The sequence below is a fragment of the Pyrus communis genome, chromosome 5 (genome assembly GCF_041283825.1).
Source record: "Pyrus communis isolate YQ-2024b chromosome 5, ASM4128382v1, whole genome shotgun sequence".
Lineage (NCBI taxonomy): Eukaryota > Viridiplantae > Streptophyta > Magnoliopsida > Rosales > Rosaceae > Pyrus > Pyrus communis.
Window position 1 is genome coordinate 19,235,461 of NC_142569.1, and position 17,047 is coordinate 19,252,507.

The 17,047-nt window shown below is 38.8% G+C and overlaps 1 protein-coding gene and 1 non-coding gene across 2 annotated transcripts; both read left to right on the forward strand.

Annotated features, from left to right (window-relative positions):
- Positions 1–7,742: 7,742 nt before the first annotated feature.
- On the forward strand, positions 7,743–7,849 carry LOC148696940 (small nucleolar RNA R71). Its single transcript, XR_015963232.1, has one exon. It is a non-coding gene; the product is annotated as a small nucleolar RNA R71 (small nucleolar RNA).
- Positions 7,850–11,492: 3,643 nt separating this feature from the next.
- LOC148696941 (uncharacterized) lies at positions 11,493–16,469 on the forward strand. Its single transcript, XM_088693406.1, has 2 exons — positions 11,493–11,885; positions 16,380–16,469. The coding sequence occupies exons 1-2, from the start codon at positions 11,493–11,495 to the stop codon at positions 16,467–16,469; spliced, it is 483 nt and encodes a 160-aa protein (XP_088549532.1).
- The last annotated feature ends 578 nt before the right edge of the window (positions 16,470–17,047 follow it).

A 17,047-nucleotide genomic window follows, 5' to 3' on the forward strand; every position in this document is an offset into this window, starting at 1 on the left:
GCAGCAAAGAAAACAAGTTGTAATTCAATTGAGTAAAACACTAGAGCGTCCAACTCACCATAACCAATCCTACTTATTTCCTACAACGAATTATTAATAAGTACTCAATCTCATTGATAGTCAAATTTCCCTAATTCATGTAATATCTATGGCATCTAGACTATTATATATATTCCACTATCCAACCATCCATGGCATCTAGATTAGTTTAACATAATGAAACTCATTACGATCAGTAGAAATTTATATAAAGACTACACAAATCTTAGAGTATGGCATCTACTACTAGGTAATTTATGGTATCTTTTTGCAAGAAGCTATCACTCAGGTTGAAAACATGGCATCTGCACAACTTGCATCAAATTTACTAAGTAAAAGTCAAAATGGTAGCTGATCACCAAGCATATAAGCACAGTAAACGATACTCAATGAAAATTGAAAACTTGAAAATAATTCAATTTAGAATTTAAGCACTCATAGTCATGGCTACATTGTAGCCCTAGTTAAAAGAAATTAGTTCTGAAACATAACCAGAAATATTATTGAATTCATAAAAAATTAAAAGAAAAATAAGTTCAAAAAAAGCCTAAAAATCCCCTTGCTCTGCTGCTGCCTTCTTCTCCTTGCTCTGCCCATGCCTTCTTCAATGATAATCCTCCTTTTTTTTTAATCTTTTTGTTTTCTCCTCTTCTGCTTCATTTATGATTAGCCCCAATTGACTAGATTAATGCCCAGCCATTTATGTTTTTCTTCTTTGTCTTCCCTCTTCTCGTAACCGACAAAGGGTTAAAGCCAAGTTATTGCCTTGTACCACCTGGGTTGACTCACTGGAGTCATAGCCTCCCAATCAGTCTCTTTTGACTCTCTAGTTGCTTAGTAACTGAAATTTTAATCTCCCAATTCGACTTCCAAGAAATCTGAAAGTGGCTAAATCCCTAAATCAGTTGACACCAGTAAGTAATGGACCAATAACGATAACCTATGCTCCTGCTAAGAACCCACAAACTGAAATTTGAAATGGAAATTTGGGTGCCCATCTTTCTGAACCATTCTCATTCCCAAACCAAATTGTCGGCATGGTATGTAAATGAAAAGATAAATGCAACCTTGTTGTTGAAGTGGTCACGTGCCTTTTCCTTCACCCTTGACAAAAGTTAAATAATACCAATGTAAACTATTGAAGCCTAATGACATACACAAATATAGGGCAATGATATTCGAAACAATTCCCAGACCTATTTGACTAGCCATGGAAACCAATGACTTATAATATAATTCTCTGTCTTATTAATCTAGCTATAAAAAAAAATTATATAAACATGTCATGACCTCAACTAAAAGCAAAGATATCACTACAAAATGTTGTTTTTAGGGATAAAATAAGTAGTACACTTTGTGCTTATCAAGTTATGAAGAGATGTCGAGCCTTGACCCGAATTTAGTGTGCCACATGCTAAATACATAGCGTGGGATCAAGCCCATCGTGCAACAAAGAAAGAATTTCCACCCAGAAATAGAAGCTAAAATCAAAGTTTAAGTAGAAAAGCTCCTTGCAACTGGATTCATCAAGCCTATCAAGCATCCTCTTTGGCTAGCCAACATCATCCCAGTAAAGTAGAAGAACACTGTTCAAATCCGGGTTTGCATCGATTACCGAGATATCAATGCAGCATACCCATAAGTAGAGTTTCCACTACCTAACATAGACATCATGATTGATTCAACCTCAAAGCAAGGCTTGATGTCATTCATGGATGGTTTCAGTGGATACAACCAAATTAAGATGTCTGCCAAATATGCTGAGAATACGGCTTTCCGCATGCCATTTGGAAACTTTTTACTACACAGTCATGCCTTTTGGACTCAAAAGCGCCAGTACTACCTATCAACGACTAATGACAGCAGTCTTTCACGACATAATGGGGAAGGAAGTGGAAGACTATGTGGACGACCTCGTCGTGAAATCAAAGATTAGGGAAGGGCATTGGGAAATGCTAAGAAAAGTGCTGAGGAGATGCCGAGCATATAGGTTGAAGATGAACCCTAAGAAATGCGCCTTCAATGTTTCCTCAGGCAAGTTCATGGGCTTTTTAGTGCATCAGTGTGGCATCAATGTAAATCCAGACAAGGTGTGCACCATAGGAGCCCTTATGCCACCGACAAACACAAATAAGCTGAAAAGCTTGATGAGGAAGCTGTCCTACATTCGGTGCTTCATCTTAGGATTAGTAGCAGCAACATGAGCCTTCGTCCCACTGCTCAGGAAAAGGAAGGAATTTGTGTGGACTAAGGAATGTGGTGAAGCCTATCAACGGGTCTAGCAACTAGTCACCAACCTTCCTACCATAAAGGCACCTGTCCCAGGCATTATGCTTAAGCTCTACCTAGTCGCAATAAGAACTGCCGTAGGAGCCCTACTTGCCCAGGACAATCCAGCCGAGGAAAAAGCACCAATTTACTATGTCAGCTGACAGTTAAAGACGAAACGCCTCTGTTTAGCTCTTGTCTACAGATCACAGCGGCTACGCCACTATTTCCTAGCCCACAAGCTGCACCTTATGGTAAAATTTGACCCGGTAAGGTACTTGCTCACGAGATCCATACTATCTGGCCGTTTAGCTCACTGATTGCTCCAACTTTTTGAATTTGATATTATATGTGTGACGCTTAAGGCTATCAAAGGCAAGCTGTGATAAACATGTTAGCATTATTCCCCGAAGAAGAAGAGGCCATCATCTCCAAAGAAGTCCTTGGTGCACTGCCAAAGATAGTTGTCGCTACTATGAAAGAGGAGCTGTGGGCCATGCATTTCGATGGTTCTTTTACAACCACATGAGGAGGAGTTGGCATTACACTTATCAATCTAGAGGACCAAGCTACTGCCCTATCCTTCAAGCTAAACTTTCCATGCACAAACAACGTAGTCAAGTACGAAGCTTTCATTATGGGCCTTTCCACGGCCAGGGGAATGGGCGTAAAGATGATACGAGTTATAGGGGATTCAAATTTGGTCCTGAGCCAGGTTTAAAGAAGCTTCACTGTGAAAGAAATAACTTTGGCACCGTACCATGAAGCGTTAAATTTACAGTCTTCAGCCAGACTGTATGACGTTTATGCCGAGTCTCGAAATAAGGTGACCGTCTTTATGGTATCAAAATTTGTTTCCACATACGGCTTCAATCTTTGACCATTAACCTTGAATATGCTCCCCGACTCCAAATTCTGAATTTCCACTGTGCCATATGGATGAACTTACACTACCACAAAATGACCATACCACCGAGAACGAAGCTTTCCAGGAAACAACTTTAATCTTGAATTGTACAGCAACACCTTTTATCCAACATAGAAATCTTTTCGTAGAATGTTCTAATCATGCCACTTCTTAGTTCTTTTTTTTATAGATCTTGGCATTTTCATATGCATCGTTCTGGAATTCGTCTATCTCACTGAGTTGTAACAATCTTTTCTCCCTAGCCGCTTCCATGTCATAATTAAATGTCTTGATTGCCCAGAAAGCCTTGTGTTCCAGCTCAACTGGCGAGTGACATGCTTTACTGAAAACAAACCTATATGGAGACATACCAATTTGAGTTTTGAAAGCAATGCAATATGCCCATAAATCATCGTCTAACTTCCTCAACCAATCTTTTCTTGAAGCACTCATAGTCTTCTCCAAAATCTTCTTGATTTCCGAATTTAAAATTTCCATTTGTCCGCTTGTCTGAGGGTGATAAGGTATAGCAACCTTATGCGTGATTCCATACTTTGCCAGGAGAGCTTCAAATTGCTTGTTACAAAAGTGAGTTCCTCTATCACTAATAATAGCACGAGGGGTCCCAAAGCGGGTGAATATATTTACCTTCAAAAATCGGAGAATAACTCGGGCATCATTTGTAGGAACGGCCCCAGCTTCCACCAATTTCAACACATAATCAATTGCTGCCAATATATACTTGTTTAAGAAAGAAGAAGAAAATGGCCCCATAAAATCAATTCCCCACACATCGAAGGGTTCAACTTTTAGAATATTATTAAAAGGCATCTGATTTCTACAAGAAATATTTTCGGTCCTTTGATAGTGATCACAAGAGACAACAAAAACATGTGAATCCTTGAATAAAGAGGGCCAAAAGAACCCAGATTGAAGAACCTTTGCTACTATGTTTGAAGCACCAAAATGTCCCCCACATGCAAGAAAGTGGCAATAGTTGAGAATGTTGCTTTGTTCATCTTCAACAACACATCTGCGAATCACTTGATTTAGACAATGTTTATACAAGTATGGATCATCCCAGAAATAGTGCTTGACCATGGAGAGAAATTTCTTCTTTTGTTGAAAACTCATATCTTTCGGAACCACACCACTAGCCAAATAATTTACCAAATCAGCAAACCATGGAACTTCTCCATGTTGGACAGCAAACAAGTGTTCATCTAGAAAAGTTTCATTGAGCGGTACAGTTGATTCTGCCGCACCATCTTGAATAAGCCTTGACAAGTGGTCTACCACCACATTCTTGGACCTTTTTTTGTCTTTAATCTTGAGATCAAACTTTTGAAGAAGAAGAACCCATCCGATCAGCCTCGGTTTTGCATTTTTTTAGTCATCAATTACCTCAAGGATGCATGATTTGTGTATACAATAACCTTCGAACAAGTAAGATAGGACCAAAATTTGTCAAATGCAAATACTACAGCAAACATCTTCTTCTCTGTGGTAGAATAATTGAGCTGTGCATCATTTAGGGTGCAGCTTGCATAGTAAATAACATGCGAAAGTTTGTCCTTTCACTGCTTCAAAACAGCTCATATAGCATAATTGCTTGCATCACACATCAGTTCAAACGGAAGGCTCCAATCTGGTGCTGTCATAATAGGGGCTGAAGTGAGTAGAGTTTTCAAGGTGTTAAAAGCTGACAAGCATTCAGAATCCAACTCAAACACAACATCTTTCTGAAGAAGATCACTAAGAGGCTTGGCTATTTTCGATAAATCGTCGATAGAACCCCGCATGACCAAGGAAACTTAGAACTCCTTTCACTAAAGTTAATGGTAGAAGCTTTACAATCAACTTAACCTTCGCTCTTTCAACCTCGATACCCTTCACTGATATTTTATCCCCCAAGACTATGACTTCTTGCACCATGAAATGGCATTTTTCCCAATTCAACACCAAATTACTTAGCATCTTTTCAGTACTAGTGCCAAATTGTGAAGGCAATTATCAAACAAAGACCCAAGAATAGAAAAGTCATCCATGAATACTTCTATAAAATGCTCCACCATATTAGAAAATATACTCATCATACACATTTGAAAAGTAGTCGGTGCATTACATAATCCAAATGGCATCTTTCTATACACAAAAGTACCAAATAGGCAGGTAATGGTCTTTTCTTGGTCTTCGGGAGCAATAGCAATCTGATTATATCCTGAGTATCCATCAAGAAAGCAATAAAAACATAACCAGCAAGTCGTTCTAACATCTGATCAATGAATGGAAGTGGAAAATGATCTTTGCATGTGGAATCATTTATCTTTTAGTAATCTGTGCAGACTCTCCACTTTGTTTTTTGCCTTGTGGGCAGCAGCTTATTAGTATCACTTTTGACCACAGTTGTGCCTTCTTTCTTTGGAACAACGTGAAGTGGACGTACCCATCTGCTATTAGATATTGGATAGATGACCCTAATGTCTAAAAGCTTGAGAACTTCTTCACGAACAACTTCCTTCATAAACGGGTTAGGTCTCATTTGACCCTCAATGGTAGGCTTGCTGTTTTCTTCAAAAAAGATTCTATGCATGCAAACCGTTAGGCTAATTCCCCTTATATCAGCTATGGTCCATCATAGCGCCATTTTATACTCTTTTAGTACCCGAAGTAATTTTTCCTCTTCAACTTGACTTAAACTTGCAGCAATTATAACAGGTAGGGTCTCAACAACCCCTAAATAAGCATACTTCAGATTTTTTTGGCAATTGGTTCAACTCTAACTTAGGTACAACTTTAATAGATGGCTGAATTTTCTTCGGAGTTGGTCCCAGAGCCTCAAAAAAATCTCTATGATGCTGATTATGTACAGGGACAGAATCTAACATCACTGAAATAGCAATTACATCTTCATTCGTTCCACCGCTCAATTCAAATGAACCAAGCATGCCTCCAAAGGATCATGCGGATGTTGCTCTATATATTTCAAATTCACTAGCTCTTCCAATGCTTCGACTCGAAAACATCTTTTAGAATCACTTGGATATTTCATAGCGTCAAAGACCTTAAACACCACTTCCTTGCCTTGAACTCTCAAAGTGAAGAGACCTTTTTGTGCGTCGATAAGAGTTCCAGTAGTAGCCATAAATGGACGGCCCAAAATGTTTGGAATTTCTTGATCTTCCTCCATGTCAAGTACCAAGAAATCAGCTGGTAGAATGAATTGATCGACTCGAACAGAATGATCAACGAGTTCTAAAGATACCGAAGTTGACTTCATCACTCCAAGACCAAGCTGTTTAAAAATAGTAAATGGTATCAAATTAACATTGGCTCCTAAATCAAACAAAGCTTTTTCAAAGGAAAATTTACCAATTGTACAAGGAATAGTAAAACTCCCCAGATCTTTTTACTTTGAGGGAAACTTTTGCTGCAAAACAACACTACACTCTTCTGACAACATCACTTTTTCATGTTCCACAAACCTTTTCTTGTTGGTGCATACGTCCTTCAAGAATTTTGCTTAACTCGACATTGGCTTCATTGCATCAAGCAAAGGAATGTTAATATGTACCTTTTTAAATAAATCTAAAATTTCATAAAAGTTCTTGTCTTTCTTAGCACTTTGTAAACGCTAAGGATATGGAACGGGTGGTGAATAAATCTTTTCTTGTGCTAGCTCATCACTTGGCAATGTGAGTGAATCATTCTCAGGTTCTTCGAGCTTCTTTTCTTCCTTTACACCCTCGGTTTCTATGATCTTGCCACTTCTTAATGTGATAGCCTTACTGTGCTCTTGGTTATTCGGATTCACTTCTGGTTGACTTGGAAATTTCCCAATCTCTCTTTCATTCAAAGCACTAGCAATCTAACCAACTTGAACTTCCAGCTTCCCAATTGAAGCTTGCTGATTTTGGAGTGTTGTCTGAGTTGCTTGAATGAAGTTATTTATGGTTGTAGCAAGTTGAGCTATCAAGTCTTCCACTGGTGTCTTATTTTCTTGTGGCTAGAAATTCGTAGGAGGCGGCCTAGCTGGAGGATTCATAACATTCTGATTGTTTTTCCATTGAAGATTTAGATGAAAACGCCTACCTGGATTGTAAGTGTTCGAATATGTGTTATTCCGCTGACGAGAAAAATCATTCACTTGATTTGCTTGCTCTTGCATATACTCCAGAAAGGAACCAATGTTCGGACACTCAGTACTTGCATGTATACCTGCACATATTTCATAAACCACATCAAAAGACTTCACAGATTTAACAGTCATCAAATTATCAAACTTTTTATTCAAGTTAGAAATCTGTGCAGCCATGGTAGACATGGCATCAATCTCTTGCACTCCAGTACGGTTGAATGGTCCTTTTTCCACTCCCCACTGTTAAGAATGAGTAGTTAATGTCTTGAAAAGTGAGGATGCTTCGACAACTGTCATTGTCATTAGAGCTCCTCCATTAGCAGCATTAATCATTCTCTTGTTCTCGGGAGTCAATCCTTGATAAAATGAATGCAGCTGCACCATTCCGGCAAGCCATGATGAGGACACTTCATCAATAAATCTTGGAACCTCTCCCAACTGTCATAAAAAGCTTCAAAATCAACTTGGGCAAAAGTCATGATTTCATTCCGTAACTTAGAAGTCTTCGAATAAGGAATGAATCTTTGAAGGAATTGATTTGCCAACGTATCCCAAGTTGTTATAGAATTAGCAGGCGGAGAGTTAAACCAAGAATTTCCCTTGTCCTTCAGTGAAAATGGAAACAACCACAATCTGATAGCATCGTTAGTTGCCCGATGGATCTTCAAAGTTTCACATATCTCGACAAAGTCACTAATATGTAAATTTGGATCTTCAGTAGTAAGACCATAAAATGATGGCAACTACTGGATGAAAGACGGCTTCAACTCAAACTGATTAGCCATTAATTCTGGGCGCACAATGCAAGACGATATGGCTCTAACAGTAAGATCCGAACAATCCATAAGGGCACGATTTTCATTTGGGTCTTGAAGTGCCATTCTTTCAATTGGTTCTTTCTTCTTTTGCTTCCTTAATAGGTGCCAAAATGTCTTGTCAATTTTGGGATTTATGGCACAAGCTCAAGACTTCGAGAACAATGACCATGCATGACCTTCACAAGAACACCTAAAAATGAAAGAAAACAAAAATTAAAATAAAACAAAAACACGAAGAAATCGAAATAAGAAAGAGATAGAATTAAATTTCAATCTTGGGCAGTGGCGCCAAAACCTTCTTGCAAAATTTAAACTAACTGAAATTAGTCCAGCTTAGTTCCAAATTTTATGCTCGCAAGCTTACAAATCGTTCGATAGTATAGAAAGCAAGCACTTAATATCGTCCCACATAAATTAATCCAATTTTAAACAACTAACTTAATTCCAATTGCAACGTAGTGAAATTTAACAAAGATTAATAAATAACGATGGTTTTGAGAGTTAATACTAAAAGTAAAACGAAACAAATGAAAACAAGAACGTGTGATCTCAACACAAAAAGTGGCAGCCAAGAAAACAAATTGTAATTCAATCAAGTAAAACATCTAACTCACCATAATCAATCTTACTTATTTCCTACAACAAATTATTAACAAGTACTCAATCTCATTGATAGTCAAATTTCTCTAATTCATGTAATATCTATGGCATCTAAACTATTACGTATATTCCACTATCCAACCATCCATGGCATCTAGATTAGTTTAACATAATGAAACTCATTACGATCAGTAGAAATTTATATAAAGACTACACAATCCTAGAGTATGGCATCTACTACTAGGTAATTTATGGTATCTATTTGCAAGAAGCTACCACTCAAGTTGAAAACATAGCCTCTACACAACTGGCATCAAATTTACAAAGTAAAAGTCAAGATGGTAGCTAATCACTAAGACTAAAGCCAAGCATAAAAGCACAACAAACAATACTCAATGAAAATTGAAAACTTAAAAATAATTCAATTCAGAATTTAAGCATTCATAGTCATGGCTACATCGTAGCATTAGCTAAAAGAAATTAGTTCCAAAACATAACTGGAAATATTATTGAATTAAAAAAAAATTGAAAGAAAAATAAGTTTAGAAAAAGCCTGAAAATCCCCTTGCTCTGCAGCTACCTTCTTTTCCCTGCCCTACAGATGCCTTCTTCAATTTTTTAATCTTTTTTTTTCTCTTCTTCTGCTTCACTTATGATTAGCCCTAATTGACTAGATTAATGCCCAGCCGTTTCTATTTTTCTTCTTTGTCTTCTCTATTCCTGCTGTAGCTTTTTTTCTCATAACCAACAAAGGTTTAAAGCCAAGTTATTGCCTTGTACTGCCTGGGTTTACTCACTGCAGGCATAGCCTCCCAATCAGTCTCTTTGACTCTCTAGTTGCTTCATAACTAAAATTTTAATCTCCTAACTCGACTTCCAAGAAATCTGAAAGTGGCTAAATCCCCAAATCAATTGACACTAGTAAGTAATGGACTAATAACTAGAACCCATGCTCCTGCTAAGAATCCACAAACTGAAATTTGAAATGGAAATTTGGGTGCCCATCTTTCTAAACCATTCTCATTCCTGAACCGAGTTATCGGTGTGGTATGTACATCAGAAGAGAAAGTAGAGTTTTCTTCTCTCTTTTTCGTGCAAATGAAAAGATAAATGCAACCTTGTTATTGAAGTGGTCACGTGCCTTTTCCTTCACCCTTCACAAAAGTTAAATAATATCAATGTAAACTATTAAAGCCCAATGACATACACAAATATAGGTCAATGATATTTGAAACAATTCCCAAACCTATTTGACTAGCCATGGAAACCAAAGACTTATAATATAATTCTCTGTCATATTAATCTAGCTATAAAAAAAATACATAAACATGTCATGACCTCAACTAAAAGCAAAGATATCACTACAAAATGTCGTGTTTAGGGATAAAATAAGTAGTACAATTTGTTCTTATCAAGTTATGAAGAGATGTCGGGCCTTGACCCGAATTTAGTGTGCTACACGCTAAATACAAAGCTTGGGATCATGCCTATCGTGCAGCAAAGGAAGAATTTCCACCCGGAAATAGAAGCTAAAATCAAAGTTAAAGTAGAAAAGCTCCTTGCAGCCGGATTCATCAAGCCTATCAAGCACCCTCTTTGGCTAGTCAACATCGTCCCAGTAAAGAAGAAGAACACTGTTCAAATCCGGGTTTGCATCGATTACCAAGATAATGCAACATGCCCATAAAACGAGTTTCCGCTACCTAACATGGACATCATGATTGATTCAACCTCAAAGCAAGGCCTGATATCGTTCATGGATGGCTTTAGTGGATACAACCAAATCAAGATGTCTGCCAAAGATGCTGAGAAGGCGGTTTTCCGCATCCCATTTGGAAACTTTTACTACACTGTTGCATTTTGGACTAAAAAACGCCGGTGCTACCTATCAGTGAGCAATGACAACAGTCTTTCATGACATGATGGGGAAGGAAGTGGAAGACAATGTGGACAACCTCGTCGTGAAATCCAAGGACCAGGGAAAGGCACTGGGAAGTGATAAGGAAAGTACTGAGGAGATGCCAAGCATATAGGTTGAAGATGAACCTTAAGAAATGCGTCTTTGGTGTTTCCTCAAGCAAGTTCCTAGGCTTCTTAATGCATTAGCACGACATTGATATAAATCCAGACAAGGTGCGCACCATAGGACCCCTCATGCCACCGATAAGCATGAATAAGTTGAAAAACTTGATTAGGAAGCTGTTCTACATTCGGCACTTCATCCCAGGATTAGCAGCAGCAATAAAAGCCTTCGGCCCTACTACTCAAGAAGGGAAGGAATTTGTGTGGACCAAGGAATGCGGTGAATCCTATCAACGGGTTCAGTAGCTAGTCACCAACCTTCTTACCATGAAAGCACCAGTCCCAGGCATTCTGCTCAAGCTCTACCTAGCAACAACAAGCATTACCGTATGAGCCTTGCTTGCCCAGAACAATCCAGCCGGGGAAGAAGCACCGATTTACTATGCCGACAGTCAAGAGGCACCAAAACCCACTATGAGAAGACGGAACATCTCTACTTAGCTCTTGTCTATGGATCACAACGGCTGCGTACTATTTCCTAACCCACAAGCTACACCTTATGGTAAAGTCTAACTTGTTAAGGTACTTGCTCACTAAACCTATATTGTCTGGCCGTTTAGCTCACTCGTTGCTCCAATTTTTCGAATTTGATATTATATGTGTGACGCCTAAGGCTATCAAATGCCAAATTGTGATAGACATGCTAGCATTATTCCCCGAAGAAGAAAAGGCCATCATCTTCAAGGAAGTCTTTGGTGCACTGCCGGAGATAGTTGCCGCTGCTGTGAAAGATGAGTTGTGGGTCATGGATTTCAATGGTTCTTTTACAACCACAAGAGGAGGAGTTTGCATTATACTTATCAATCCAAAAGGCCAAGCTACTGCCCTATCCTTTAAGCTAAACTGTCCATGCACAAACAACGTAGTTGAATACAAAGCTTTCATTATGGGCCTTTCCACAGCTAGGGAAATGGGTGCAAGGAAGATACGAGTCATAAGGGATTCAAATTTGGTCCTAAGCCAAGTCCAAGGAAGCTTTGCAGTGAAGGAAATAACTTTGGCACCGTATCGCACTATGGTTGAGAAACTCATGGTAAGTTTCAAGCATGTGGTGTTGGCGTGCATTCCAGGCATAACCAACAGATATATAGATACCTTAGCCACACTTGGCTCCAAGCTTACCTTCTTCAAAGAACAACCCAATATTACTGTGATCAGAAGGTAGGCCATAGCCATTGATACAGCCTTCCGGAAGAAGTGCCATAAGATGATGATTAGAGGGAAACTATTAGAAGAAAACTTTCCGGGCAAGGCGGAAAGCTCAGCATCAAAATTTTTAAGGAGTACATCAATGTTACTGGGACACTCTACAAGCACCTACCCAGATGAGTGTTAACCCAATGATTTGGACCACAAAAAGCACAAAGTCGGTTGCATGAGATCCATGAGACTGCCTGAGGAGTCGACCAAGTTATAAGTCTCTACCACCGACTACAACGAAAAGAGTATTACTGGCCAGAGATGAAGCAACAAGCCACATGCATCCAAGCTGAATGTCCAAAATGCAGCGGAACACTTTCCCCCATAAGAGGCATTTGGAGTTTCCATCACTGATGATTGGAGGTCCCTATACCTGACCTTCTTCATCGATGGAACACTACCAAGCAATGTTAAAGATGCATGCAAGTTAAAAGGGACATGAAAAGTACTTCATGGATGGGGCAACTTTATACCAAAAAGGATTCAATGGGGAACCATTGAGATGCTTTGGGCCATCCTCATCATCATAAGTCATGCATGAGGTACATGCTGGAGAGTACGGCGAACACCAAGGAATGAAAAAGCTACACAAGCAACAACTGAGCCTAAGATACTATTGGCCAACCATGAGGGAAAACACACACAATATGGTCAAGAGATGCCATGCATGCCAAGTTCATGGAAACTTAATCCACAAGCCTCTAACGTTACTATAAAACATGCGCACTTCGTGGCCATTTCATACTTAAGGGCTTAATTTGATTGGAACAATCAATCCAGCTTCCGAAGGTCACATATGTATCCTAGTAGCCATTTAGTACTTCACAAAATGTGAAGGAAATTATTTGTGAAAACATGTTCATTTGAGCAACATTTATGCATGTTATTAACAATTAAAAGGCGGAATCATGCTTGTATGCACTCAAAACAAAACTTAACCATGAAATTCAAAGCCTAGTAGTTGTGGTGAACCAAGACTCAACTAAAAAACAAAGTGAGTTGAGAAATCTTATACCTTTGTTGAATCCTCTTTGCATAAGCAAAAGCTAATCACCCATTAGAGAGGGCCTACATTCTTTACTTTTTAGCTCCATGGATTTCATGGAGGATGATGGATGAATGGATTCTCCAAGTTCTCAAGATAGGGAACCTCTAAATCTCCACACCAAGGTGAGTATTGAGGAAGAGATGAGTGACCTAGGAAGAGTTAGATGCTAGTAATCTCTTCCAAGGTGGCCGGCCTCCTAGAGAGTCAAGAGAGCTTTGTGTTCTCATCTTTTTTCCTAATAAAACCCTAAGGATGAAATGGCTATAAAGTTGTCTTTATACCACCTCACATTGGAGTGGCAAACTTGCAATTAAGGCAAGTTCACTACCCCTCTCTATATGGCCAGCCATTGTAGGTTATTTGGGCTTTGAAGCCATTTGTGTTTTTAAATTGTCATACAACTTGAGTTATTGGACTTTGACATTCAAATCCCATTAGGTCTTGAGGCCCCAAAACTAACCCGAGGTCTATAATGAACTTATTCATTTGATTAATTAACTTATTAATTAATCATAGCCATAAATAATTAAACCATTTAATTATCTTTACTCATCTCCGTTGTTTCTTCAATCTCTACCTTACTCGGTGTACGATCCATTAGGTTCCTTTTAGTGAGGTAGTGGGCGATTAGAACTATTTAAATCGATTGTGAATTGAAACTTACTTTCAATTCTCCCTTTAGTGATTATATACCTTTAGGGCTTCCACAAAACATGAGTGACACCTAGCAGTATGTCATAGCTACCCAAGCTAATTAGAAGAGGTGGAGAAGCTATTCAGTTTGGGATTACAATGCAATACGGTATTTCTCTAATACAATACTCTTGACCATATTGTTTGGTTTGATAGTTTATTCATGTCTTTTATCCAATGTGATTCTTTTACTTATATGATTACCTTGAACGTGATTTGGAATGACTTCCTAAATCTCATTCATACTCTGACCAGAGATTCTTAATCATATCATAGTGTATACTCCCTCAAACGGTTTCAAGGTTAGAGATCCCTTGTTGCTCATTCACTTGCCTCTATGGCTAAATGGCTTAATCTTAACTATGACGTGGACACCCTTTGATGGAGTGACTTTGATATAGTCAAAGATCAAGGACCTAACCACAAGACAACTATGATGCCTCAGGTCAAAGGACTACTTTGCATTATCCCAACCATGAGTTCTCATGTGACATGCATATGAGAACTCCTTGCTTATCGCATTTAGTGGACTCATTCTCTATTGAGAACCTATATGCTTGTCTTGGTGTCAGTCGCACCAATGACTCGAGACCAATCACTCTCTCTCAGAGAAGACATAGCACGTATTGATCTTAACGGACTGTTAATGCCCAATTGGTAATTCTATTATCAGGAACATTTAAGATATATATATATATATATACATATATACACGAAAGAGAATGGCCTTATGTATCTAACTTCTTTAGATCACATTCTCCTAATTACATATTCCTTGGACTTATCGTTTAAGCATATAACGTTTATATGAGACAGCTTTAAACAATAATCTTTGCCTTTTATATTAAACTAGGTTAGTTTAACATGTGAAATGTCCATAAAGTATCATCATATGATTGGCTTTAGGGCACATTTCCAACAAAATGGGTAGAGACAATCCTTCTTAAGAAAGCAACGAGAGCAGTAATATCTAATTTCATTAGGGAATGCATCGTTTGCCAATTTGGTAAATCTTACAAAATAGTGAGTGACAATGGCACACCTTTTGTGAACAGACAATTAAGTGCCACACTTGATGCTTACGAAATCAAGCACCACCTTTCCACGTCGTATTATTCTCAAGGAAACGGTCAAGTCGAAGCCATAAACAAGACACTCTGAGAATCCTAAGCAAAATGGTACACAACTATGTTAGGGGCTGGAAAGCACATCTTCGAGACGTCCTATGGGCCTATCGCATCTCCCCATGGAACGCTACGAGTTTCTCTCCCTAGTCCTTGATGTATGGGTCCGAAGCTATTTCCCATGTGGAAATGATGATGCCTACAGCAAGAGTTTCAGCATTCAACGATGTGGAATGGGATGCTGCAGCATGTGCAAACTGAAGGAAGAAAGACCTTGAGCTACTTGAGGAAAAAGAGGGCAAAAATAGCTAGGAAAGTAGCCATATACCACCAACAAGTTACCAAAGCCTACAACAGCATAATCAAGCCACACAACTTTAAGGAAAGAGATCTCGTCCTCAAGATAGCCAAGCACATAAGGAAGCAGATTTTTGGACCTTCAAAGTTCACCCTACACTAGGAAGGACCTTTTGTGATCAAGGAAGCCTATCAGAGTGGCTACTACTACTTGACCTCAGTCAAGGAAGGTACGCTAATGAAGCCTGCCAATGCAAAGTTGCTAAAGCCGTATTACTGCTAAAATGCTTATGCTTATTTTAGAAGAACAAGATCCTTCTATGCAATGATCATTTTGCTTACTCTACGAGGCCTTGTAAAGCCATGCAACGATTGATGTACCCCAAATTTTAATGAAATGAAGGAGCATTTTGTCAAAATCTTTGGTACGTTCGCTTCTTTACATTGGCAAGGGTAACTAGAAGGATTTCTTATAAACAAGCTATAGCAGTAATCATGCCAAGGCTATAATAAAAGCCCACGTTAAGCCTATCAATGTCATGCATGCTGCCCAATGGTTCAATGCTCATGCAATATGCCAAGCCAACACGCAATGCAAAACCATTGAGTCAACCAACTAAAACTTTTTCAAAGCTATACTTATGCAACATGCTAAGCCTTTCAATGCCATGCAAGCTTCATATGCAATATGCTAAGCCAACACACCAAGCCAAACCATTGAGTCAAGCAACTAAAGCTTTTTCAAAGCTATACTTATGCAACATGCCAAGCCTATCAATGCCATGCAAGCTGCTCAATGGTTCAATGCTCATGCAACATACCAAGCCAACATGCCATGCAAAACCATTGAATCAAGCAACTTAAGCTTTTCCTAAAGCTATACTTATGCAACATGCCAAAGCCTATCAATGCAAAATCAATGCTAAGAGAGTTGCTCAATGGTTCAATGCTCAAGCAATATGCCGAGCCAACATACCATGCAAAACCATTGAGTCAAGCAACTAGAGCTTGTCTAAAAGCCATACTTACGCAACAATGCCTAAGCCTATCGATGCAAAATTAATGCCAAACTTAACATTGCAAAACCCAATGTTAAGCAAGTCAAGCTTTCCTAACTTGCTCAGCTTCCTTATGGAAGCTACGACATTTTTTCATCTTTCTTCAGGGAAGTTCACTGGCAAAATACCAAGTGGCAGGATCAGCTTTTCCCCCAGGACAGTATGCAAAAGCTCAAACCTATGTATCAGAAACCTAAACAAAAACCTATCCAACAAATTCTCATGCAAGAAAAAGCCAATATTATGGCAAGAAGATTAAAGACATCACAAGCATCATGGTAAATTCAATATCAGCATCCAAAGCCAAAGGAAAAAATCCAAGGTAAATAAGCAAAATACAAAGCAAAGCGGCCCCACAACCATTATTTTAAAAACAATAAGCTAGCTATTCAAATGGAAATTACAACAAAAAGTAAAAATGGAGTGAGGAAAATGACTGCCTTCATGGTCTGCTACTTCAACATCTCAAGGTTCGTGCTCTACCAAGAAAAGAAGTTGATGGCTAGAAAAATGCAAACAACCATGCAAAGCGCGCAGCTGAGGAAATGTGAGAAGTTAAGCTAAAAACACCACCTCTCGGAGGAACTGCTAGAGGTGCTAGCGTGCAATTGATTCGCTGCAAGTTGAAGGCATGTCGTTATTTCCTCGGAGCTCTCGAGGACCAACTTCTTCAACTTGAGCTTCTCAACCTCTAGTTCCTTACGCTGCAATTCAAGAGCACACATCAATTTGTTGACTTTGATGAATTAATCCAAGACACCCTTCTCTTTTTCAA